Source organism: Diceros bicornis, chromosome 36, assembly GCF_020826845.1.
Source record: "Diceros bicornis minor isolate mBicDic1 chromosome 36, mDicBic1.mat.cur, whole genome shotgun sequence".
Classification (NCBI taxonomy): domain Eukaryota; kingdom Metazoa; phylum Chordata; class Mammalia; order Perissodactyla; family Rhinocerotidae; genus Diceros; species Diceros bicornis.
Window position 1 is genome coordinate 6260519 of NC_080775.1, and position 27703 is coordinate 6288221.

The following is a 27703-nucleotide window of genomic DNA, read 5'->3' on the forward strand; positions in this document are numbered from 1 at the left end:
AGAATCCTGCTAGACCTGTTGTGACAATTTGAAAATGAAAATAACGTTAGCATTGTCATTTGAAAAAAGTTGAGTCTATGAAAAGCCATGAATTTCTAATCATACTGAAAACAGAAAACTAAGTTGAAGTTTAGGAAAAGGCAGTTGAAATACAAAAGAATGATGAACAAAAATAAAATACGTTTATTTTCTCACTGATTTTAATAAGTTGAGGAAGGTAAATGTATATGAGTAATTTGATATAGAGCTGTGTACATCTCTGTTTTTGTAAGCAGGAAATTGAGAGCAAGCCAAGCAGTTCTGAAATGTGCCAAGTACAGGAGGGACAATCGATCCCGTCTGGGCTACACCAAAAGAACATTAAGCACTCCTAGGGTGAGTCAAATTACCCAAGATAAAGCAGAGTTCAACAATGTGGAGGAGAGGTGATTAAATGTCATGTGTTATATAATGCTGACAAATGGAAACTCTAACAGGTGTGTCAATTCAGGAGACACCAGATTGCAGAAATACTAAGACCTAGGAGAAAGGCAAAAGATATGGACATGTTAAAAAATATGTGGTGGGGTCGGCCTGGTGGTATAGCAGTTAAGTTAGCACACTGCCATTCAGTGGCCCAGGGTTCACTGTTTCGGATCCTGGGTGCGGACCTACTCACCACTCATCAAGCCATACTGAGGTGTTGTCCCACATAGAAGAGCTACAAGTCTAAAACTGTGATACATAACTATGTACTGGGGCTTTGGGGAGAAAAAAGAAAAAGAGGATGATTGGCAAGAGATGTTAGCACAGGACCAATCTTCCTCGAAAAAAAAGTGTGTAGAAAGTAAAGTTTCGCCATCAAAAAAGAAGTCAGTTTGATGACAGTGGCTTGGATTGGAATCATTCTCGGAGAGGCAGCCATACCAGGGTCCTACTAAGAATAAATCAATCATCCAAATTCAGCAATTTGGGATAATTTATTTTTGTTCCAAAAAACTTTCTTTACGAAGACTGAAAGTTAAAATTCACATAATTTCCACATGCCTTGAAATATATTCTTTTTTGAAAATTTTCCACTGTTAAAAAAATGTCTAAACTATTTTTAGCCCATGGACTATACAAAAACAGGCAGTGAGTTGTGCCCATAGGCAATAGTTTATGGATCTCTGCTCTATATAATTATCAGATGTTTTTATAATGTCTGTAATTATCTTTCTATAGATTATTATTACTTTATTTGTGGTAAAATATACATAACATAACATTTATCATTTTGACAATCCATAAGTGTACAATCCAGTGGCATTAAATATATTCACAATGTGGTAGAACCATCACCATTATTTATACCCAAAACATTTTTGTCATAGCCAACAAAAATTCTGTTAAAAAATTTCCTTTTGCGTAGTTCAGGGTTGATGTATAAAAACACAACTGAACTGTGTGTGTTCATCTTGTACCCTGAAACTCCGCTGAATTTGTTTATTAGTTCTAGTAGTTTTCTTGTGGATTGTTTGGGATTTTCTATATGTAGGTCATGTCATCTGTGACTCTTGTTTTCGCAGGACATTTCTGTGCATGCCACTTTGCCTGTGCTATGGACAGTTTGTGTCCCCCCAAAACTTGTATGTTGAAATCCCATCTCCCAATGTGATGGTATTAGGAGGGTGGCCTTTCAGGGGTGATCATGAGAGTGGAACCCCCCGAATGAGATTCGTGTCCTTATAAGAATAAGAGACAGAAGAGAGATGAGCATACACATGAAGATACAAGATGACGGCTGTCTGCATCCAGGGAAAGGGCTCTCACCAGGAACCAGGCCATGCTGGCACCTTGAGCGTGGACTTCCAGCCTCCACAACTGTTTTCTTTCTTTTTCTGGTCTAATGGCTCTCGCTAGAATGTGCAGAAGAGTGTTGAATAGCAGTGGTGAAAACAGGCACCCTGTCTTGTTCCCAATCTTAGGAGGAATACTTTCAGTCTTTCAACATCAAGTATGATGTCACATGTGGGTTTTTGATATATGGCCTTGTTGAAAGTTTAGCTAAACTACCCCATAACATTACTGTCTCGGCACCCATTTTGTGTGGCTAAGTGGTCTGCAGGGGCCCTAAACTGACACAAGCCTCCCTACCCCCGACAAGCAATGCCTTCCATAACAGTGTTTCTCAATACCCAACAAAGCAAGGACGGCTCCTTTAAGTGCCCTGGAAGCCACTTTAGCCAGCGGGGTATGAACCAATGGCAGCCTCTATGTTTGCACCTCAGCAAGCAGAAGCAGCAACCCATAATCAAACACAGAACACTGATACATGGAGACAAGTTCCTTATTGTCTGCCCTGGCTCCAGCAAGCCACACCAGAACCTCTGGTTTCCATCCTCACAGCTGCCTGCCACAGCCTGGGAGGTGGGGAACAGGTAGACCCTGCCACCCTGAGGGCTGTAATCAACCGATATTAACTGCAATTTGCCAGCCAAGCTTTCCCTGGGATGTGGCAAGCTTTCAAAGAGACCCCAGAAATCCAAAATCCTTACTTCAGACAGACTCCACCCACACAGTTGCTGTCTAGGTGGAGAGATGGATTCCCGGTGCTTCTCAGTCTGCCATTTCCCTGAAGTAGCTCTGTACAATATTTGGGCTTGTCTTTGAAGGTATCATTTTGCTTTCAGATAGCGTAAGATGAATGAAATTCCAGGAAAGCATTAAAATAGGTAGCTATAGACCTAGAAAGTTACCAAGCTAAATTAGAAATAATGAAAAACTAAAATCTTTTGAAAGAAGTTTAAGTGTTGGTATAGTAATATATTTTACAATCATTGCTTTCATATGTTTTTCTGCAGTTTGTTTCTTCAGAGATATTAATATTGAAACTGAGCTCACCCTGAGCTAACATCTGTTGCCAATCTTCCTCTTTTTGTATGTGAGACGCTGCCAGAGCACAGCCACTGATGAGTGGTGTAGGTCCACACCCAGGAACCGAGCCTGGGCCACCAAAGTGGAGCACGACAAACTTAACCACTAGGCCACTGGGGATGGCCCACAGAGATATGATTTTTCAAAAATTTAACCAATTTCTAGCTATTCAATAAAAGTTGATTTCCGTGTATTGATTGGTGGAGTAAGTTTAGTCTACTTAGTATGAAACTAGGGATAATTAATTGTAGATATTATTCTTCTCCACACATAAAAATGGATTAGACACACTCTGACCACTCTTAAAGTCTTAATTAAGTGATTCTCTTACAAGGTAAGACCTAGTGCTTGGTAACTTGTGACATTTGTCAAAACTGCCTTGAATGTCACCCCACCTTCCCTTTCAGCATTCTGGTTCCCTAACTTTTAGCAACCCCTGCTCCCATCCTTCTAGTATTGCTATTGCAAAGAAATGTGTTCAGAGTACAAGATAATTCCTTTTATGTATAGATTCTGTAAGAGAAATGTTACCTAATTTAAGAGGCCAAGGGCTTGTGGCATCTGTGTCATTTGAGAGATTAAAGCCTGAGACATTTGCCCTTTGGCCTCTATAACTTTGCCTGCTGTGTCAGTCCTCTTTGGAATGGGCAATGCTTACACACCAAAGAGTATACGGGTAGTTAGGACTCACAATTTGTGTTGGCAGAAGGACGCAGGCAGGGTAGGGGTGTCCTTAATGAGAACAAGAAATCCTACCACGATGGGGAAGCAAGTGATTGATAGCTGATCTATGGGAAAGGGGATCACAAAATAGATGGGTTATGAAGTGGGAGAAGTGGAGGTATCAGTTCCACAGTACACCTGATAGCCCATCTCTGGAACGATCTGTACAAGAGGGTGATGTGAAGTGAAGTAGGTGATATATGAGTCAAGAGTTGAGGGAGGAGGACAGTAGATGGGGCAGCACAGACACAGACTGTGCATGATTTGTGTTGTCCTCTAGAGGGGTCTTGCACTTCACCCCTGGGGAGGACTGTGGTAAACAATTAGTGAAAGCCTAGATGGGGTGAGAGGAATACATGGTACAGGGCAGATGGGCATTGACTGTGGTGTTGATATTCACATATGTCGTTGCTGATCTAGACGTCTGTTGGGTAGAGGAATATGTGGTGCTTCAGTAAAGACAGTGATCAGGGTAAGTCCAATAGATGCATTTGTTTAAAGGCTCAGTTGTCATCTGAGCAAGATGGACATGCATGTTGGTGGTGCTGAAGTGGCAGTAGGGAAGAGCAGCAGGGGGAGGGATACGGTCAGGGCCTGAGCAGTACAGTGTGGCATGGGAGAGCAGGGAAGGGTGTTCTCTATGGTAGGAGAAGGGGGTTGTCAGTGGAGGTGTCGTGTTGGAATGCATAAGCACTAGTGTAAGAGAGAGAGAGTGTCAGTGGTTCCACGCGATGGCATGGGTATCCTCCAGTGCTGGGAAGAGTGGTTATTAGTGGGGCCTCCTGCTGACATGGGTATCCTCTAGTGTCATTGAGAAGGTGGGTGTCAGTGGAAGCCTAGTGTTGTGACAGATACTATCTACTGTACTGGAGAGAGTGCATATTATTGGAAGCCTCATGTTGGGATGATGAATCTCTTGTAAGCGACAGAGAGTGGGTGTTGGTCGAGGCCTGGTGCTGAGATGAGTGTTCTAGGATGTAACAGCGAGTGTGGGCTATGGGAAAGTCCTCGTGTGGGGATGGGTATTCTCTGGTATAAAAGAGAGAGGGTGTTGGTGGAGGCCGCGTGCAGCAATGGATAATTTATCACATGAGACATGATTTGGGTCTTATTAGAGGATTCTTTTTTTTTTTTTCCAAGGAAGATTTGCCCTGAACTAACATTAGTGCCAGTCTTCCTCTATTTTGTTTGTGGGTCATCACCACAGAATGGCCACTGACAGGTGGTGTAGATCCATACCCATGAACGGAACCCCGGGCTGCTGAAATGGAACATATGAACTTAACCACTAGGCCACAGTGCCGGCCCCATATAGGACTCTTGTAGGGAAGGATATTCTCTGATATAAGAGACAGAGAAAGTGCCAGTGGAGGCCTTGTATAGGGATGGGTATCTCTAGTCCTAGAGAGAAATGGAGTATCTGTGGAAATCTCTTGGTACCACTTTTTTGGGCCAAGAAAATCTCCTGTAGATTTTTGCAGTGTACAGAGGGAGGGAATTTCGCCAGGGAGCCATGTAGGCTAGATAGGGTGGTAATGTTGGTGGGTACCTCTGTTTTAAGAGAGTTATGTAATCACTGCACTTGAAGAATGTGGGCTTGAGTTATGTTGGAGTCCCAGCAGTGAGGGGCAGGACTCACAGTGGGGCAGGTGTCCTTGAGCAAGCAAGGTCCCAGGGTCAATAAGCACCAACAGTAGAAAGTCAGTCGTGTCAGCAGGGTACAGTGTTTACTCTGTGTAAAGTTGGTCACTCAGAGGTGTGTGGTTGTAGTCTCTCCTGGGATGCTCTGTGCTGTCCCTGGGGCATCGAAGGGTCTGAGAGGCCATCATATCCACTAGTGAGTCCTTGGGCTGGGGCAATGTCATTTCTCTGGGCCTGGGATAGCCTTCCCAAGTGGCTACCCTCTCAGGTGGTGTGGGGTTACTAACTTTAGGCTCTTAAAGATGAAAATCGACCTGGGCAATCTGGGCGACCTGCTGGCATTGTTGGGCTCAAGAACTGGACTTGCAAATATCAGTGAGATCTCAAGGTTGGCAAAGGCCTGGCCTGCTTATGCAGTGATTTCTGAGCCTGACCACAGAGCTTGTTTACGGAAGCGCATTGGAAAACCAGTGTAACTGGGATGGCAGGGTGGTTGGTAAAGAATCACCAGTTTTACCCGGATGAGTCATTACAAGTGCCTTGGGCAACCTGAGTTCATGTCAGTAACGGTGCAGATGGACCCGCCTCCAGTAAAATGTGTTCAGCTATGATAATGGCCTAGTGAGTGGTTTGGCATGCAGGCTTTCCACGCTGTCCATCTGGCATGTGACCTTTCTTCTCACCTAGGCCCTGGGTGAACCGTACACCATGACAAGCAGTTCTAAACAAGTTTAGGAGAGACTCCATACATTTCCAATTTTAAATATCCAATTGTTCTAGGGGCACGTTTGATTGTCCAAGAACTTGTAACAATCCTCAGGTCGAAGTACTTGAGCCTGAGTGTCACAAACTAGCCAAGTACCCAGACCAGATGCAGACACAACCAGCCGGCATAAGGGCTATCAGCTTCGTTTGATAAATTTGTTTCTTGTTAATTTTGTAGCTGCTCTCCCAGGGAGCTGTACCATTACCAGGGGAGGGTAGGACAATTGTGGATGTAGGGGCATTTTATCTCCATATCCATAGGAATGTGGACCCCCAACTATCTGTGTGTGGTTTGGGGACTCCACTGAAATCACAGGAATTTCATCCCTGGTCGTTTTTGGTTACAGCTAGCATTCACTAAGTGGAGCTTGTCATGTCCTCTCTTAGTGGTCCACACTCATCCTGAAGTCAGCCCTGGGACAATTATTTCTATTTCCTGCAAGATAACAGAGAGAGTATTAGGATTTATTAACTAGCCATTGCACTCTGGGAACTCTGGTAAAGAGTTTGGAGCAGGGAGAAGAGATAAGCTTTCCCTGATGGTCTCACGGCAGGGCTATCAGGGGTCCTTCAGGGCATTCTATTGTCACTGTGTCATAGGATGTGCCCTGCATTCAGCCCTCATGGGAGGATGGATGATTAGAAAATGAAAGCAGAAGAAGTAGTGAGTGATGAGGTAAATATAAAAATAGACTCTTGGTGAACATGGAATCCTTTTACCTCCCCTTGAAAATTAATATGTAGAGACGCGGTGGCTTATGAAAGTTGGTATGGGATATGTTAAGGCCCTCCAGCATAAAATGTAATATGACCAAGGCCTAAGGCAGGAGAGAGATCCATTTAGAGGGACCATTGCCTGATTGTAACATAGCAATTCCCTAAGGAAGCCACTACGTCTTTTAGTTAAACCTGCCACTGAGGGCAATAGGAGGGTAAAAATTCCATTGTATGCCTTGTTCCAATGTCCATGCTTGTACAGGCTGGGAAGTCAGGTGGGAGCCTCAGTCAGAGGCTGTGATCAGAGGTACCAACATAGACTAAGACCTGTATTGTGGAGTCTGCACTGGCTTGCCCTGTGGGATAGGCAAGCATTACCCTGCTGTGTATATATCATGTAAGAGCATGTCACATGGCACCTGAGGAGGGCAGCGGAGCAACACAATCCATTTGTTATCAGAAGTAAGGTAACCGGCCAGAGGGAAGAGCTCCCCACTGAGAGAGTCTCCAGTGTTTACTTTAGTTACAAGGGACACAGTTATCAATGGCTATTTTATCCAGGGACAGTCCCAAGGCAGAGCCTGGATACCACTATGGCTGCAAGTCCTATGAGCCCAGATGGCCAGAGTTGATGTGTTGGGGTTGCCTATTTGTGACCCTGGGACTCGGGGCTAGCTAATACAGCTGGTTGAGGTTTTTATTGGTTGTCTGCAGTGGCATTAATGGAGCCTCTGATGAGCCTTGGGTGAGAGCCATGACTTGAGTAACACAAATGATAGGAGAAAATACACAAATGCCTGCCAAATGAGGGCTGCCCAAAGCAGTTTCTCTTTTAATAAAAACAAGCTTTTTCTATTTTCCAGGCCATTTTCAAGACCGTTTGCAGTCATCCATGAATAAGTAAAAACATGGAGCTCAGGTAGGCGTCTCTTCAGGGCATCTTGGGAGGGCCAAATGGAAAGCTTTCAACCCTGCCAGCTTAGCAGAGTCGTCTGTTCCATTCCAGTCATGGATGTGCTAGAGGCAGGTGGAATGCAACCACTGGCCCATGAGCTCCATTCTGTGTGATGGCGTCACTGCCATTGTCCCAAGGGCCTCCTCATTTTGCCAAGAGGGTAGGCAGAAAGTGCAATTCCACCTCACCCATGGTTGCAGGTGAGGGATTGAGCATGGGGGAGGTCATCCTCCTGGAGTTTGGCCCTGTCCTGAAGGAGCTACTGCTATTTAACCAAGGAAGCTGTGTGTCTAGGCCCAGCTGCCCACTTGAAGTGTCTCTTTCTCATGGCAGAGAGGAATCTGAGTCCTCATGCCACTGACAGGAGCCCAGGACTTCACTCTCCAAGACACCCCAGTAGGCTAAGGATCTGTTTTTCTAAGGTGCCTCCTCAGGCCCCTAGTGGCAGCTGTTTGGTCCCAAAACCCATGGGCAGCCCTTAAGGCCATGCTTCATCCATAAACTTCAGGAGGCATAGTGTGTGGTAGCCAGGGCCTTACTGGAGAGTCAGAACCTGGGACCACAGACCAGCCCTGCTGAACAGCTTGAGTGTTAATCTCAAGGCCCAGTCTTGCAGTCACCCCACTGGAAGGAAACAGTCTCTCTAGTAATTTGAGAACTCGGTGTGGTAAATTTAACAAGAAGGATATGTGTTTTCTCCAAAGGCGAGCAAGCCTAGAGGTGTTGTCCCTGTTTTCAGGTTCAAAGTGACTTAACCTCTTTTACATGGAAGTCATCAGAATACACTGTTGTCATTGGCTTTGGTAGAAAAAAAGAAATAAAGTAGGTTCTAAAGGGAATCACTAATTTAAGTAAAAATTCATAGCGGTTTGTGTCTAATCTCCTATTTATTGCATCTATTGGGGTTTTCCTATTTTATTGAAATGATTTATTTTTCATAAACTAATATTTTCCAATTAATTCTTTCTCTCCTCTGTCTTTTCTTACTTAGTTACCTTGTCTTTTCATAAGTGTTTGTCCCTTCTTAATTCCTTAGAGAGTGCTAAACCAAATTATTTTCATGTCATGCTCAAATGACTCTATTGTTTTATTTCTTCTTGTGTGGTTTTGTTTCCTATTTGTTGAGTCTGTTGGTTCTTTTTCATGGTGGTAGGTTTCCTTGTTTGATTCAGCATTTTTGATTTCAGTAACACTCTTGCTCCTGCATGTCTTGGGGTTTTGTGGTAACTCTCATGGTTCCAAGTCTTAAGTTATGATTCAGGATGATTGCACTCTTTCTTTTGAAAGTCAAGTTTCCTGATATTGATGCCAAATAGACCAATATTGATATAACTGTCTGGCCTTTTACTCGGAGTATATTAGCTGAATCTCTGTAAGGGATTCCATGATTTCTCAACTGCTTTATGTTTAGAACTGCAGTTTCCATGGCCTCTTACTTGCAAGGACTATTTTTGACAGCTTCAGTTTCACAGAGCACAATGTAGAAATTATCGCCAAGCTAGGAATTTTGCTCCCTTGCCTCAGTTCTACAAATAGAAGGTTGTTCTTATAGTCTGCATTGAACACAGGTGCCATTCACAGATCATGCTGTCTCAGGCTTCATCTCTGAACATTCCTATAGGCCCAGGGAATATCTGCTCTTTACCTTTGTGCTACTGTAAGCCAGTATGGAATGAAATTGTTAGTTTACTCTGCAGGTTATGAAGGAATTTTTGTATCTCCAAATGCTGTGCAGGCAGAAAATGTCTAGCATAAGAGAGCTGCCACAAACCTGCAGATATCAAGTAGGTCAACTCACAGAGGTGGATGGTCCCTTGAAGTCTGGCTCCATTTCCCTTGTGAGGGAAAACCCCCTTGGAAACCAGTTTCCCCAAAACGACTCCATTTGATCTTATGTCAGTAAGCCTAGCAACCTGCTAACCTAGTTCACTAAGATGTAGGTGCTTACCAGAGAGTGACCTCACATCCTGTTCCAGTTCACCTTCACAGACCTCAGAACTATTAGAAGCACTGACATCTTGACTACGTGTATATCAGATCATTGAACAGTTGTGTCATGAGACAATCACAAAATCTGACTCTTAGCAAGTGCTCAAAAACTTTTTTCAGTTAATGGGAATGAACTGTTAGAAGAAATATAAATTGGACCATACATTTTTTATTTTTGTTAATAACTTTACTTTTTAAGTAGTTTTGGATTTACAGAAAAATTACACATAAAGCACAGAGAGTTCCTACACAGTCTCTCCCATGTTCCTATACCCCCACTTTCCATATTATTAGTATTTTGCATTATTGTGGGACATTTGTGACAACTGACGAGCGTTATTGTGGGACATTTGTGACAGCTGACGAGACAATATTTATACATTATTATTAACTAAGGTCCATGGTTTACGTTAGGGTTCCTCTGGGTTGTACAGCTTTATGAATATTGAAAAATGCATATTGATGTGTATCCACCGTTACTGTCTACAAACAGGATAGTTTCATCACCCCAAAAATCATCTGTGCTACACTTATCCACCCTTCCCTCTCTCTCTTCCTCCAAACCCCAGGCAACCTTGGTCTCTTTACTGTCTCCATAGTTTTGATTTTTCCAGAATGTCATACAGTTGGAATCATGCAGTATGTAGCCTTTTAAGACTGGCTTTTTTCACTTAGTGATATGCAGTGAAGGTTCCTCCATGTCTTTTCATAGTTTGATAATTCATTTCTTCTTATCACTGAATAAGACTCTACTCTATAGATACAATTATGTATCCATATCCAATGAATCTCCATACATAATTTGGCAGTCATTAGAAGGTGTTATAAACAATTAGGTAAAGGTTTCTGCATGGACACAAGGTTTCAACTCATTTGGATAAATACCAGGGAGCACAATTGCTGGACCATATGGTAAAAGTATGTTTAGTTTTGCAAGAAACTGCCAAGCTATCTTCCAAAGTGCCTTCCAAATTTTGCATTCCCACTTGTAGTGAAAGCTGTTGCTCCACATCCTTACCAGCATTTGGTGTTTTCATTGTTTTGGATTTTGGCCATTCTAGTAGATGTGTAGTGGTATCTCATTTTTTTTAATCTGCAATTCCATAATGGCAAATGATATTGAGTAAATTTTCATATGCTTATTTGCCTCCTGCATATCTTCTTTGGTGAAGTGTCTATACAAATCTTTCGCTCCTTTTTAAATTGGTTTCTTTGTTTTCTTACTATGGAGTTTTAAGAGTTCTTTGTATACTTTGGATACTTATCTTTTATTAGATATAGTTTCACAAGTATTTTCCTATAGTCTGTGGCTTGTCTTTTCATTCTCTTCACAGCATCTTTCACAGAGCAGAATGCTTTTTATTTTAATGAAGTCTAACAATCTTTTTCTTACATGGATTGAGCTTTCGATGTTGTGTCTAAAAAGTCATCACCATGCCCAACGTCATTTAGATTTTCACCCATGTTATCTTGTAGAGTTTTATAGCTTTGCATTTTACATGTAGGTCTATTAATTTATTTTGAGTTAACTTTTGTGAAAGGTGTAAGGTCTTAGTCTAGATTCACTTTTGCATCTGGATGTCTAGTTGTTCCAGCACCATTCATTGAAAAGAACATTCTTTCTCCATTGGGTTGCCTTTGATCTTTTCTCAAACATCAGTTAACTCTATTTGTGTAGCTCTGTTTCTGGTCTCCCTATTCTGATCCATTGATTGGTCTATACTTTCACCAATACCACAATCTCTTGATTGCTGTAACTTTCTAGTAGACCCTGAAATTGAGTAATGGTACTCGACTAACTTTGTTATTCTCCTGTTCCCAGTAAGTCGTGATTCTCTGTATCCACCTGTCTCTCCAAGTGTTGGGTCTGCAATTCTCCCTGTGACTTCAATTTTCTGATGAACCTAAGAAGAATTGTTGATTTTTAGTTTATTTTTCTTTTTTCTTGTTATGAGGATGGAAATCTTCAATTCTAACGTCTTTATCTGTGTAATCAGAAATTGGAACTCTAGCCTTTTCAATAATATTGAAATTTTGCTCTCTTTTGTGAACAGTTCTGAATTAGTTAGACAGCATATTTTCTTGAGCCTTTGCCTCTTCTCCTTATCTTTTTCCTGCTTGAAGCAGGCCTAGGGAGTTTACTTGCCTATATTTGTCATATACACTGATCTTCCCAGGGGAACAGCCCTTCAAGATGAATTTCAATCAACCGACTGAAAAAATGTCCAGGGAGACATTATAAAGAATAAAAAGGGTACAATTGCAGCCTACCTGTTCCATCTCAATAATTATGTGCTAAATCTTAACAACATAAAGTTATGCTACATAACTATACAGCCTTCTCTACTTTGAGGATGAATCGCTTTAGGAAAGACTGTGGGGTACACAGCTTGTTGGTTAGATCCCAGCTGAAGAGCATGGCTTTAGAAAGCCCAGTGGTTATGACAGATGAGTGTGGTCATGAGAGGAAGTAATAGTTGCAGGTAAAGGTGTTAGAAAGTGTACCCAGGTCCTGAAAAACTTTTAGTCTCAAAGTTCTGTGATTGTCCATGTTTAGTCCATGATTGTTCCAAATTTTAACAAGGTGGTCTGAGATCAAAATTTGGTTCCTTAGGATTACATGATTGAGTTTGTACTGTTAAAAATTGTAGAAAATAAAGATTTTTTTAAAAAGATGTTCCTACAAGTTAACAAATGTTGTAAGCATTGTGCTATTTTACATGCATATATTTCTAATGGTGTTAAATGTTTATGAGAATTAGAATTACCAAGTGTATTTGCCATATTAACATTGGCTTTACAGAAAATACTTAATGGCTTAGGAATATTTTGTGTTTTGCATTTGGAAGTGTGCCTTACTTTGTCTTTGAAACATTTAAAAGGATCAAGTATATCAAATTAATATTTTTTTGAAGCTGATAAAATTTGATAAACATGGAGTTAATGTTCAGGATGATCTCATCAGTCAGTTGCTTCTTTGAATTCCTGCCCAACTATAACCCAGCAAGCTCATTACTGTTACTTGAGCACACGTGGAAGTCTAGACCTGACTCTCAACTCTTGTTCTTTGTTAAAATGCTGTGGAAAGTTTCTTTTTATGTGCAGGAGAGAAGTAGAGATGGAGGCATTTTCCAAAGTTTATCCAACAGATGTGTGCTCAACTCTCTCCTCCTAAACCTTCTGTGTGTCTGGGTCATAACCCTAATCGTAATCCTAATCCTAATCATTCCAGGCTGGTTCTGCTCCCTCCTCTTGGGCCAGCCCTGAAACAGGGATACTTCATTCTGGGATTTCCTGGAGCTCTGATGGAAGGGAGCTTATGCATTGCTGGTCATCCCTGTAATATGTGCCTCACCATCCAGACCATAGGGAGTGTGTTCTTTTGTTCCTAGAAGGGCTAAAGGCACACTGACTGATAAATACATGCTAACTACTGCTTCCCTAGAGGCTGACAACTCTACCCATCCCACTCCAGAAGTGTCTATAAAATTGTTGTTATCATATCCCATCTCCCACCCAACACAGATTCTAGGTAAATCAGTTTTTGGCTCTCATGAGTCAGAAGGAAAGAATATAAACAAAATAGAGACTGGAGTAGGTAAGAGTCTTTAGAGAAAAAGCTTTAATTTTTACACAAAGTGAGAAAAATTGAGTGCCTTTCTTTCCTGCCTTAAGTCTAGCTGAGTATGTGTTGCTAAGCAGCATGGATGGAACCCACACTGCTGTGTCCGATCAGCAATATCTGAGACATTTCCCGCCTCATTATCCGCATGCAGGGCTTCTGGTAGAAGTCAGGACAAAGGCCTCCATGTTAATATTCATCAAAAAATGGATACTCAGGGTGTTCAGCAGCACTATAATGAGAAAGAACAAGGCACAATATGGGTTCAATGACTCTGTTTCTAGGATGATAGAGAAGTGATTTCTACGGAGCTGTCATTAGGGTAAAGTTAAACATTTTATTTCCTGACAGGTTGTGACGTCTGCTTTCTTTCTTTCACAAATGTGACTTTATAACAATTTTTTAAAAATAATAATTAAATTATTCAACCAGTATTCCCTGCCCAGAACTTAATACACAGAACACACAGAGTCAAATATTCAAATATGTTCCTCTCGAGCTACATCTGTCAATAAAGGAACAAGATAGCTTGTTCTTTCTTATTTCAAATACTCTGTGGAAGAAGAGATTGATTCTGCCTTGTTTTGCACAGGACAAGTCCAGCCACATACTCAGCACTAATAAATACTTAAGGGTGATATAAGTTACTGACAGCAATTTCACGTCCATCTTTTAAATTTATTAATATTTACTAACTTCTCACCACGTACAACACATCCAGTTAGATTCAGAAACGGAAAGGGTGTCATAAAAACATTGGGTCCCATCTCCAAGGAACTGACTATACAGCGGGTAGATCTCAATTTAGTAATAACTCAAAATAGAAAGTGATAGAAAAATGACTGCTTATTATTAAAATATCTAATTTATTGGAAGAAATACTGATTGAATACCACTCTGTCTTTCTCTCTGCATTATTTCTCTTATTCTTCATGTGTCTCTATGTAAATAAATATATTAGCAAGGGCAATAATATATCTACCAAGTTTTGAGTATTCAGAACTTGTCATTATGCTGATCCTTTTCCATACATTTTCACATTTATTACTATTTTGAATTAAAATTCTCACAGGCAAAAGCAATGTGCATTTTTCCCTTTCACTCATTTAAAATGAAGGTCCTTTCTCAAAATTCCAGAAACTTAGATCATGAAGCAGTAGTAAAGATCTTTTGGAGACTGTAAATTCTCTCCAGCAATGGTGCTTTTGCCTCCACACTCCTCCTTTGGTTTAAATCTCTCTTCTTGAAAACTTTATCCTCTCCCTTGAGATCTCCACGTTTCAGAAAATACAAGCCAAGAATTCCCATGGACCCCACAAGGCCAGCCTTTCAGGAGGAAAATTCAGTATTTGGGTCCTGAACAAACATGCAATGAAAAGGAAACGAGAGATACGGCAACTTATGAAGGACATAAAATTGGCAGCATCTCATGAAGATTCCGTAAGGGGGTGACGGGCATATCTGGCATGGACCACAAGCTTGATGGAGAAGCCTTTAATCTAATAAAGAATTGAGAAGTTGGGAGAACAAGATGATAAACACGATTATGGAAATATTGAATTAGGCTACACTGGTGATATCCACAGTCTATGTCCACTAGATTGTTGTAGAAATGAGAGGCCTATGTGGAAGATGTGGAGTCAGCAACGATATCGAGCTTCTTGGAAAGTTCCATGGAGTGATGAGTGCAGGATGTATGTGTGTAAGTCCAAGCTGACCCTGGTCCACTCACAATGTTGTTGTGTCAGTGAACAAAGCTTGGAGTCAGTCTGGGATGCAATTCCAGAAAACACCTGTCTCCTCCCTGATTCAAACTGGTCTCTGTCTTCCTGGTCGTGAGATAAGTTTTAACAATCATCCTACACTCATTATCAGACAATAAATTGAGACAAACATATTTACGAAAGCCACTTACAATTGATAAGGTGCATATCGAAGATTTCGATTTAGGCCATCTAGAACTTTCATGTCCTCTGAAGTCAACTGGAATTCAAAAACCTATGACAGAAGTGGAAAGATTTTTATGATTTTTGGAAAGCATAATTGCCAATCTGGAAATTTCAAGCAAATCAGACTGAATGGTGCACAGGCAATACTCAAAGTGTCTTAGACGTTTTCTAAAGTTTTTAAAGATATCAAGCAAGATAATCAAGTGGTTATAAATATCAGGCAAAAATTAAATAGAAATTCATCACTAGATATAGCATATTGAAATTGTACAAGACTACAGACAAAAAGGAGATCATTAAAAAGAGGTGAGGGAACAAAGCTTACATTATTCAAAGAGATATTGCCACGTACTTTGAAGATCCAGAAGAAAATAGCAATAAATTTTAAAAACACATAATATAATTTAAAATTTTGATGAACACAGATGGATTTCTATATCCCATCAATGAACAGTTAGAATGTGAAAAAATTTTTTTTTCAAATTAATTAAAACCAATGATTGTCCAAATACTAATGATGTCATGTTCAAAGGACATAGTAACTGACTTGAAGAGGATGTCACGGTCTAAATGTGGGACACTTTAAACATAAGAAAGAATGCTAGCAATGACTAATATTTTGAACCAAATAAATCCATCAATCCATAATAATACTCCAAGACTGTGAAAGATAGAGAAGTTGGAAAGATAGATAACAGATGGTATATAGATAGATGATAGGTAGATAGACAGATAGATAGATAATAGGCAAAATGTCAACAATTTCATAATTGATGAATCTAGGGAAGGCATTTATCGCCTTATTCTTTCAGCTTTTCTGTACATTTGAAAATCTTCGAAATAAAAAGTTAGGAAAAATATTCAAAAGGATATCAAACTTACTAGTTATCCGTGAATAAACCTAACAAAAGTATTACGTAAATTCCTTTGTGGAGAAAGTTATGAAATTTATTAAATATATATGAAGATCACCTAAGTAATTAAAAATTCATATCATAATCATGGATTGGAAATCTCAATATTGCAAAGAAGTGAATTTTCTCCAAATTGATCTATATTTTCAATGCAATATGAAACAGAGACTTACACTCATATTTCGTGGAAGCCGATAAGTGATACTACATTTTACATAAAAGAACAACTAGTCAAAAACAGCAAATACATTCTTAAAGAAGAAAAAGGAATGAAGAAAAAAATTTACCATTCTGACAAGAAGACTTATTTTCCACTATAAGATGACATTACAGAAAATTAAGCAGCTGAATAGAAAAGACAGGAGAGATTGTTTGAGGGACATTTAATACATGACAGAGATGACAATGCAAATCGGTGGGAAAATATGGACATTTGGATTTTCTTTCAAACATATACATATTTGGGTCCATTTTCACATCATATTAAAAAATCCTCAAAGTGTATTAGAGACCCAAATTTGAATGGAGAGACAGAAACACTTTAGCAAGCTTCTCTACTCTTTGAATCTGACCTGGCCTGTAACTTGCACTGGACAATAAAATTTGCCAGAAGCAGTGGTGAGTGCATTCTGAGATTAGACATGAAAAAGCTTTGCAGGTATACACTCACTGCCTTGGGATCATGCCACTATGATGAGATGAAAACAGTCTAGCCAACTATATTAAAAATTATATGGAACAGAGTTTATCCACCTCTGACAACAGTCAAATCAACCTCCTAAAGCAGAAGTGCCAGGTTGCTCTGCATTTAACAGCAAATACATGAGAGAGCACAGCCAAGAATAGAACTGCTTAGTTGAGCCCAGGCTAATTGTCAAATCACAGAATCATGAACGAAAAAAATGGCATTCACAGTAAACCCCTAAATTGGGGATAGTGTTAACGCAGCTATACCTGATGGTATACAAATGGTCTCTCTACATGTAAATAAAAAGACAGACAACTTAATGAAAATAGACAAAGACTTAACCAGGCACTTCACAAAAGTGGAAACTCAAGTACATGAAAATGAAACTACATTAGTATTCAAGGAAATGCAAACTAAAACCACAGGGATTTGGAGACTGAAGATCACTGCTATAGTCTAATTTTTTTGTGTCTGTTAGAAACCTAACCCTCACTGTGACAGTATTAGAAAGTGGGGCCTTTGAGCAGTGATTAGGTAATGATGATTGAGTCTTCTTGAGTGAGACCCATGCCCTCATAAAAGAGACCTGAGAGAGCTCCCTTGCCCCTTCTACCCTCTTAAGATACAAAGATAAGTCTGCAACGCAGAAGAGAGCACTCACCCACCATGCTGGCACCCTCATCTCAGACTTCCAGCCTCTAGAACTGTGAGAAATAAATTTCTTATAATTATTTCTCAAACTAATGGGTTGCTCATAAGCAACCCAGTCTGTGATATTTTGTTATAGCAGCCCAAATGCACTAAGAAAACCACATAATCCAATTCCTTCATTTTAGAATGAAGAAAATGAGATTTACTTGCACAGGGCTATAGAGCACATTGCAGACTTAATGCAGCACCTAAACCTCTGTTTTCCATCCAATCTGAGTTCCTTCCAGCCATGCTGCCTCTCCTGTTGCAACAGCAGGAGAAAACCAGTGGGAACACACATAAGGCACACATGCATGGGAAATAACAGGTAACTCATCTGGACCTCAAGATGTCTTGAGAGCCTTACAAAGACAAGCATATGTGAAGGAAATTATTTAGGATCCCTATGCCTACAGCCTCACTCATTACCTGCATGTTCTCCTTCATCTGCTTCTCATTGTCACACTTGGCAAGGACCACCACCCCACGCTGTACCTGGTAGCGAAGGACAATCTGTGCTGGAGTTCGCTCATACTTTTTTGCCATGGCACAAAGAACTGGATCTTCCAAGAGAACCGGGGCACTCTGGTCTACCCTGGAAGGAAATGCAGAAATGCTGAAGACAAGAAAAAGAGTATTCAGTTTGTTAGGAGTTTTCCCAAACAGATTCAGTAGGTCCACTCTAGACCAGTGCTTCTCAAAAGGTGGTCCCTGGACCAGAAGCATCAGTATCATGTGGGATCCTGTTAGGAATGCAAGTCCGTGGCTTCACCCAGGACCACCTGATTCACAGACTCATGTGTGGTCCTTAGAAGTCTGTGTTTGCAAAGCCCTCCAGGTGATTTTGATACATGCTTCAGTTCAGACCAATGCTTCCAAATTCATGGATTTTTTTCTCTTTTACTTCTCAGTGGCAATTTTTCTTCTCTGATCAAAGTAAGAACAAGAGTATGAAAGAAGAAAGAGAAAGGAAAAGAATGGGATAGGTTTTATTTTAACCTTTTTATGATATTGTTAAAAATTGAATAGTCCAAGAATGGGAACTATTCATTTTATCATTTCTTATAGTGTGTAATATTCCTATAGAAGTTTACAAAAATGTTTCCAATTGTGACTGTTTCTATCATGATAAACCTGGGAGATACGAATTATTATCCTGATTTCATACATAAAGTAAGTGAGGCTTCGAGAGCCTATTATTAGAAATGTGTTAATTAGTTAATAAATATCTAAATAGTTGTTAAGCTTATGTCTTTTGTCTCAATTTTTGGATTATATATACATTTAATGCAGACATTTCTAATTGATTAATCTACAACCAGGGACGTATAATGCAAAAGCACTGCCTGGGTGATAAGATTGTAAAGGAGAAGGATTTTTTCTGGCCCCCTCTTCTCTCCCCAAGCCAGTTGAGAGTTAACTCCAAAATCTGAGTATGGTCTGATTAAAAATATTTCATTAAAAATGATGTTTTAGGTAAACTCTTTGTTGTCTTCGTTACCATCCTTTTAGACGCTGGGATCCCAAAGCACTATAGGCAACAAGGACGATATCTTTCGACTTGCAGAAATCCAGCAGTTTGTTCTGGTTGAGATAAGGATGACACTCAACCTGTAGAATGCCAAGACAGAAAAATGTCAGATTATAGGAATGGCAGTATTACATGAAAGAGAAAGTTTAAAGGAAAAAAAAAGCTGAATAGAAAATTTTTCAGTATTAAATTTAAACTGGAAATATCAACATCAAGTAATAATTTTTTAAAAAATAATTATTATATCTCTGTTCCCTGAAAAGGCAAAAAAAAAAAAAAAAGATTTTCCCGAGAACAAGCAACTCTAGGGACCAGATCGTGCTTACTCAATACCCTTGTACACTATAAGGAGACATGGCTAAATCCAGATCCCAGACAGGAGGAGAACTGTTTGAACCTTGGACATCAAATTGTGCCAGAAAGCAAGAAATTCCTCAAAGACTCAGGAAGTGATGTCTAAAGGACAAAGGAACCAGTTTGATTGGGATCCCACTGGTGACATTTGGGAAGATTTGAGCATCAAAGGGAATAATGACTAAAAGCAACTATTACACATAGAGTAAAGTTCCATGAGTCCACAGTGATGAGAGAGAGAGTGAACAAAACTAATTGTTCCCACTGATGTTATTACAGTAACTGCTTTCTCAGAACATTGATAATTAAAGGGAAGGAATTAAGCTTTAACCCAACCTTATAGGAATAAACACATTTTATCCTGACTTGGAGAGGGAATGTTATTTTTGCACTAAAAAGTCAGGTAGGAAAATTAAAAAGAGTCATTAAGATTGGAAATAATTATTTACAAATCCCAATAACTAATTCAGTATAAAATCATTGATGGCTGCTCAAAGATTACGTGAAAATTTGGGGGCAATGTGCATTCCCCAATGACAATTATCACCCAAGAGATTGCTAGGCAATTTCAAAGGGGAAAATACACATTTACAAAGAAAAAACTTGGCTACCACTAGCTTGATCAAGAAAACAAACTGATATCTCTCATAATGGGACAATTTGTAATGACAGGCTTCATACTGGAGAGCAATTTGAGGGACACAGCATGCAAAGAACATTTTTTTGCCAAAATCTGTAACATTAATGTAATAAGGCATTCAAATCTAACTTCTAATTTACAGAAACTGGGAATAGAGAAACAAGTTAATAAACATCACAAGATAGAAATCGGATAAATCCCGAATATTCGACATAAACCTCTCTGGAGGTCATGGTTAAAAAAAAGAAAAAGGATTGAGAAACCATTCCAGAATGAGTGCTTAAAAAGTATGCATCAAAGTAATATGTGGACCACAATTGGCTTCTGATTACAGAAGAAGATCTATAAAAGATTGGGAAAACCACATGCACGATTGAATATGAACTGGACACTAGACGATAAGCTTTCTGAGGTTTGCAGGGGTGAATAGTGATCTTTACAGCTTAGTTTGAAGAGAGTCAGAAAAATATTACATATATCTGTGCTGATAGATCCACATATATACACATATATTTGGCAACATGGTAAAATGTAAAAAATTTCAGATGTAGGAAGGAAAATATGGATGTTCTCTATCATACTTTTAACTTTTCTGAATGTCTGCAAATTTTCGTATAAAAGTTAGGAATAAAACTATTGCTAGAATCACATGATTTTTTTAACATTTATAACTGAAAATCAATAATGCTATATCACTATATGTCAAATTCTTGAGTTTTATAAGCCACATTTTCAAATCAAAGACCTTTTCCCCTTGACTGCAAATTATACCTTGAGGACATTATGGTAAATGAAATAAGACATTCACAGAAGGACAAGTACTACATGATACCAGTTATGTGAGGAACCTAAAATACTAAAAATCACAGAATCAAAGACTAGAATGGTGGTTGCCAATGGCTGGGAGGAGGGAGAAATTGGGATTTGCTAATTGTGAGCGTGAAGTCTCAATTATGCAAGATGAATAAGTTCTAGAGATCAGCTATAAAACATTATCCGCACAGTTAACAATATTGTATTATATCATATACTTAAAAATTTGTTAAGAGGCTAGATCTCATGTTAAATATTCTTACCATAATAAAGTATAAATAGGACAAAAAAAGTAAGAGCACAGAAACAACAACCAGACACAGAATAAAGTGTCTAAACAGTTAATTTAGGAGTAGAAATTGACAAGGAGAAGCAGTGAACTGAGTAAGATTTACGCAGTAAGTAAGATTGAGTAAATCACAAGGTCTGCTCTATGTTCCTGTTAAATGTTCCTGAGTGTTGATTCTGTTCACCATGAGTATCAACAGAAACCAGTTACTTAATCCCTCTCGCCTGGATGACTTTCATAGTCTCCAGTTAATTTTTCTTGTATCTGTGCTTCTTACTCAAAGACCCCTGAACGCAGAGATAACAAGATGAAGGATTCAGGCATCCAAACTGCAAACAAACCTCTAACACTTACCTCATCTTATTTTCACTCTTTCCTTATTTACTGCCTTTTCCGCGTTTTCATGGCCTTCCTTTCTGCAGAAAATTCTCTCCAAATCACTTTCACCCATCGCATCTCTGGCCACCCTTTACAGCTCAGGGCAATGTCACCTTCCCTCTAAGGTGTGGTAACTATTCCAGCCCTTTGTCACTTCTTTAACCTTCCCTAAATTCTTACACACAATTTACCACAAGGTCTCACCACTTTTTTCACTAAGAATTTACAAAACAGAGATACAATTATGGGTTCTATTCACACCCTTCTAGACAGAAGCTCTGCTCTCTAGGGTCTTCTGTTCCACAAAGGTAAGATAAATAGGAAGGGAGGTGAAATAGAGATCTGGCAGTAGTACAAGAAGAAGGAGATGAAGAACAGAAAGGAGAGGAGGCAGAGGCTGCTCACCTGGTTGCAGACGGGTTTGTACTTGAGCCCTGGCTTGTTCAGGATCTTCTCCAGCTGCCTGTGGTTAAAGTTGGACACCCCGATGGATTTGGTCAGTCCTGCATCCTTACACTTCTCCATGGCCTGGGGAGGAAGGGGTGGTGAAGAATCATTTGTGAAATTGGCTATAGATCAAGAATAAATGCAAGAAAATCTGTTAAAAGGAACAACTGTCAAAAAATGACAATGAAGCCAATTGGCATGATTACCAAGAAGAGAGAAAGTAGTAAACTAAATACAGAGGAATGTAGTGACGGCAAGAAGAAGCATTACTGTCTTCTCCTTAGAAAAATGTGAGAGTATTACACATTGAAGGAAAGAGATGCCTATCCTTGTTGTGCCTAATTCTTCTCCTCCATTCCTCTCTGTAACGTGTCAGTACTGGTTTCCTCCACACTAATACAGCATACTATCTCTTTACATGTTTATGACTTGAAGAATCTGAAGGCGCATAACCCATTTTCACAAGTGGAAGAAATGAAGCAGATCTCCACTCTCCTGGCTTCTACTACGCTCTCTCCTTCAAGCACTTACCTCCCACGTGGCACAGAGATCCACTGTGTCAAATATTACTTTTCCATGTTCATCTTCTGGAAGAAGTTCCTCCCCTGGCTAGAATAGAAGCAGTCATTTTAGTGATGTCACAAAATAATTTCTCCACACTTAGCCAGGCTGCCAGGTACATCTAGGGCCAGGACACTAAACCTCCATGAGGTAGGTTGTGTAACACTGTAGATAATAATATGAGCAAAGTGATTTGCATGTGAAGTTGTAAGGAATGTCTTTAGGATACAGTCTTCCTCTAATCTCTTAAACTTATGATATGTTTTAATAAATACCATTTTCCTAAGTCCTAATTGGGACTCATAGTGACTTGTGTTACCTTTCTCTGCCCCTATAATTTCCTCTTGTGAAAGGCCTCCCTTGCACTGGGAATGACAGTGAGTGACATGATCTTATTTCCAGAATAACTATTGCAATCTTGACCCAGGATAGAAAATCAGATCCTTATCCCTTGGAACATCTGATGGCCCAAGGACAGGCACATGAACCAAACAGGGTCAGTTGAGGTTCTCTTCAAGATTAACATGGATGCTTGTAGATCCAGAGAAGCTCTCACGTGTTAATGACCATGAGCCTTCAACAGCCCCAAGGCCATATTTGCCACCAACAGAAAATGTTGAGACAAAAATGAAGTTAACCAATAGTAATGCAAAGAAAAAGAGACATTTCTGAAGGCTATTCCAAATCCTTAAATCTATTCACAACTTGGACTTCCTATATACATAGTCCCATAAACTCTTTTGCATAGGAGAGAGCTTGAGTAGCTTTCTATAACTAAAGTCAAGAATTATACATAACTTGTCCTTGAAGCCTAAGTACACTCTACAAAATTCCATTGTGAAGGCACTCAACAGTGTAGGCAAGGTCTCACAAGTCCCTATGAAGTCTGTTACTTTTAGACCCTCCCAGAGGGAGCACCACCAAATCTGCTTTCAACTTGAAATGGTGAGAGAGGAGATCAACTCGTTATGTACAAGTGTAAGGCAGTTTCATTGCTCACCACAGCTGCATGAAACTCTGTGATTGCGACATCCCAAGACACTCAGGAGTCATAATCAGGACTGTGTGTTGAAGATGCCTATTTTTATTTCCTCAAGTTTTTGAGGCAGAGGATTTGAGATTGTTGAACTCTTTTCTCTTCGAGGCATGAGAAGGAAATTAAGGATTCAAAAACAGTGAATAAAAAGATAATCAGGAATTACTATTCTGGGGATACTTCTCTACCATAAAAATCCCTACATCCTTATAAGAAAAATCTGAATTCAACCATCTATGCAAGTTGATCGACATTCTGAAACAAGAAGCAAAATAGGTGTGACCACGCAAGTTGTCAACCTTCAAAGCCGTTGGAAAATGAATAATATAGAGATCAACATAGTCCAGTTGAAGATTTTTCAGAGACTTTTCCAAGGCTGGTCGGACCAAATCTGGTTGAAGGAAAGTGATCCAAAGCTGTAGAAGATAAAGATGGAAGTTGTGTTGATTATTACTGCCATGGAAGGATATGACCCAAGAGATAAAAAGTGTTATCAAATAATAACCATGCCCATTATATTAAGTCTGTTTGATGGAGTTCACAAAGCAGTTTACAAACATAGCCTAATTCTATCAAACATTCAATCCTATGGGGAATAAGTAGCTTCCCTTTTGTTTAGATCACAGTATGGTAAAAGTACTTTAGGATAATAATATGTGTTGAACAGAATTCAAGTCACTTTAGCTGTATCTTGTTTAATACATAAAGTGCCTCTTATCTTGCTCTCTCTTATTGATGGAGGTGAGATTTGAAATGCAGAATGTTAAGAAATTGCAGCGAGTCACCCAGATGATAAGAAAAGCTATAATTTGATCACAGTTCTGTCTGATCTGATAGCCCATGATAGATCACACTGATATGGTCTGAGGATCAGAAAAGTAAAGTGACTTTAATTTAAAATCATAAAATTTGAACAAAGTACTGATGAGAAATCCAAAATCTTTTTTTGATACTAGGTTTAATAAGTGCATATGTGTAAGGAAAGTTGCACCAATAAGCACAAATCACCAAACACCTACTGGTCCTATGATGTAACTTTCATCTCCACACAATAACGTTCACACAAGAGCCTGCACAGACACTACATACACAGCACCTTTGAAGTGTAGAATATGTCTTCTCTCTTCACGGTACCATCTTCAATTTTGCTTCGGATGGCCTGTCCAACCTCCTTTTCATTATTGTACACATGAGCACAATCGATATGGTGGAACCCAGCATCTATAGCTAGTTTGGTGATCTCCACAGCTTTGATCTTAGGAACCTAGAGGAGCAACCAAAGGTAGCAGTTGGATATCCACATGGTGGAGAGATAGCTAAGGCACATCTTTGACTTTCCCAAGAATCAACTTTTCCTAATCTCTTAGGTTAGTTCTTCATGTGTAGTGATGAACCCATGGCAGTTTGCCTGAGTCTTTCCCATTATGTAATAAAAGTTGGGCATCCCACCAACCCCTTCAATCCTGGTTGATCACTAGCATCAGAAGTCCCCATGACTACCCCAAGGTTCAGTGATTTGTTAAAAGAACTCGCAGTATTCAGCATCTAGTTATAGTCATGGATATGATTTATCTTATGAGAGGTTACTAAGCAAAATCAACAAAGGGAAAAGGTACATGGAACTAAGTCTCAAGAAACAAGGTGAAAGCTTTGAAGAGTCCTCTGCCAGTGTAGTCACACAGAAAACACTAAATAAAAATTGTATACAAATAAATAAAGTATATATTTAAGGTGTACAATGTGAGGTTTTTGTATACATGTATGTTGTGAAATGATTATCAAATTAAGCTAATTAACAGATCCATCACATCACATAGTTACCTTTTTTGTGAGTGTGGTGAGAACACTTAAGATCTCCTCTCTTAGCAAATCCCAGGAATGTAATGCATTAATATTAACTATAGTTAAGATGCTGTACATTAGTTTTCCAGAACTTATTCATCTTATAACTGACAGTTTATACCCTTTGACCTACATATCCCCATTTTTCCCACTGCCCAGCCCCCTGGTCACCACTCCTCTACTCTTTGCTTCTAGGAGATTGATTTTTTAGATTCCATGTGTAAGTGAGATCATTCAGTATTTGTACTTCTGAGTCTGGTTTATTTCACTTAGCATAATGTCCTCCAGGTTCAAACATGTGGTTGCAAATGGCAAGATTTCCTTCTTTGTAAAGCCTGAATAATATTCCATTCCTTTTTAAGTTTTTCAAAAACTTTCTTTTTTTAATGATATTTCTATGAACTAGATACTCGGTCTAACTGCCCTCTGCAGGTCATGCTCTTTCTTTATGCGTATGGGCATTCAAAGGTTTACCAAAGCTGAAGCTTCAGTGGTATTCCTGCCTCTTCCCTCTGCTTCATCAAACTTTGCACTACAAAGTAAAGTAGCCCTGTCATCTCTTTCAAAAATACCTCTTTGAATATTTCTTTCTGTTTTATAGATGAGATAGTGAAATTCAAAGTTTAAGTACTAGTACCTTTTCACACAACTAAATAGCCTAAGACAAAATTGGAAAGCAAACTTCTGGATTCCAGTCTAGTGACTTGTTCTCTTTGCTCCCTCTTATGTCCACCATTCAGCTCTACCTATTTGCTTCAATCAAAAGTACATTAACAAGGACCAAGAATTGAAACCTTGCCCTGGAAGACTGTAGCATATTCCCACAAATGATACCAGATTTTCCATTAAGGATAAATTCTCAAGCAGTAGGAGAAGTATGAGGTGAACTACAGGTGGAGTACTTATTGCCTTGCACTCAGCAGGCCACCCCACAACAGAACAGCAACTCTCTCCAATCATTTGTCATTCACCTCATCTCCAGGACCTTTTACCACAAATATTTCTCTGGATCATGTCCTCTTGGTGGCAAGAGAGATTTTCAATTGCAGGAATATACAGAGAAATGACTCCCAGGGAATCACCCTCAAAGCAAGACAGCTGATAGTCATTGCTCTTCCTTGCTGAATTTCATCTCTTTTGAAAACCTGGGAAATAAATGGAGACTGGAGGAAAACCCACAATAGTCTGGAAGTGACCACATGGTCAGATCCCGATGCAGAGTGAACACTGAATACTTCCTCTCTTTTATAAGGAATGGTCCTAGTCTGGTTACACATACCAAGTGAGCCTCCCAGAGTCACAAGACAACACAATGACTTGACAAGCCAAATCGGCTTCCACTCATGCTAGGTCTAATTTCTTTTGAATCCTCAACCCCAAGACCACTATTGTTACCTCTTCAGGTGCATGAGTGCCCAATCCCAGCACAGGAATGAAGTGGCCATCATTTAGTTCCACATGCCAACACTTGGGATCCATTGCCAGTGGCTCTTCTATCTCAGCAGACGCTGTTTTACTCTTCTGCCTCACAGGTTATGTGAATTACTGGAGGGTATCTCCCAAGTCCGCTGTCCAACTGTCAGCAAATGGATTGTAGGAGGAGCAAGGATAAAGCAGTAACCCATGGAGCAAGATTAGAATTGGAAGCATTTACCTTGTTTTTTTTGTTTTCTTTAAATCAAGTGTAATTTTAATGAATTATTATATGGTGATATAGAAATCATTAATTTCTTGCAAAAGTAAGTTTTTTATTCAGGGTCCACATACAATAGTAAATTACTAAAAGAGTTTTGCTAGACAATTATTGACCATCTGTTAGACTAGAAACCTCCAGATACCAATCTCTGCTTTATTTTTGCCATGATGAAGCCCCTTCTTGATCAAACATCATTTAAAACAACTATCTTACAGAATACACACATACCAAAACACAAACGCCCACACAGACACAATTTAGAGGAATGATTAACGAGCATTTTTCAAAAAGTTGACCCTCAAAAAGAATTAAAACTTAAAACTGAAAGAAAATTTGCCTTTGTGCCTTCCCCATGAGCAAAATTATTTTTGTTTCTCTTTTCTTTGCTTTATAAAGTGAATATCCAGTCCTAACAAGAGTGCAATCCTGAAAAGGGTGCCACCAAAATAAAAAAAAAAAAAGACATTCTGGCAATGTGATTATTGGAGTATTAATTATTAACAGCTTTTGGATACTATTTGCAGTATGTAAACAGAATCTTAGACTGTTTATATCTTTCACCTAGTTA

The 27703-nt window shown here is 39.4% G+C and overlaps 1 protein-coding gene across 1 annotated transcript; it reads right to left on the bottom strand.

Annotated features, from left to right (window-relative positions):
• Positions 1-13496: 13496 nt before the first annotated feature.
• On the bottom strand, positions 13497-26918 carry LOC131398935 (aldo-keto reductase family 1 member C23-like protein). Its single transcript, XM_058532852.1, has 9 exons — positions 26835-26918; positions 24694-24861; positions 23897-24013; positions 22532-22609; positions 21959-22081; positions 19050-19159; positions 17978-18143; positions 15223-15305; positions 13497-13539 (listed from the first exon to the last, which is right to left on the bottom strand). The coding sequence occupies exons 1-9, from the start codon at positions 26916-26918 to the stop codon at positions 13497-13499; spliced, it is 972 nt and encodes a 323-aa protein (XP_058388835.1).
• Positions 26919-27703: the final 785 nt, after the last annotated feature.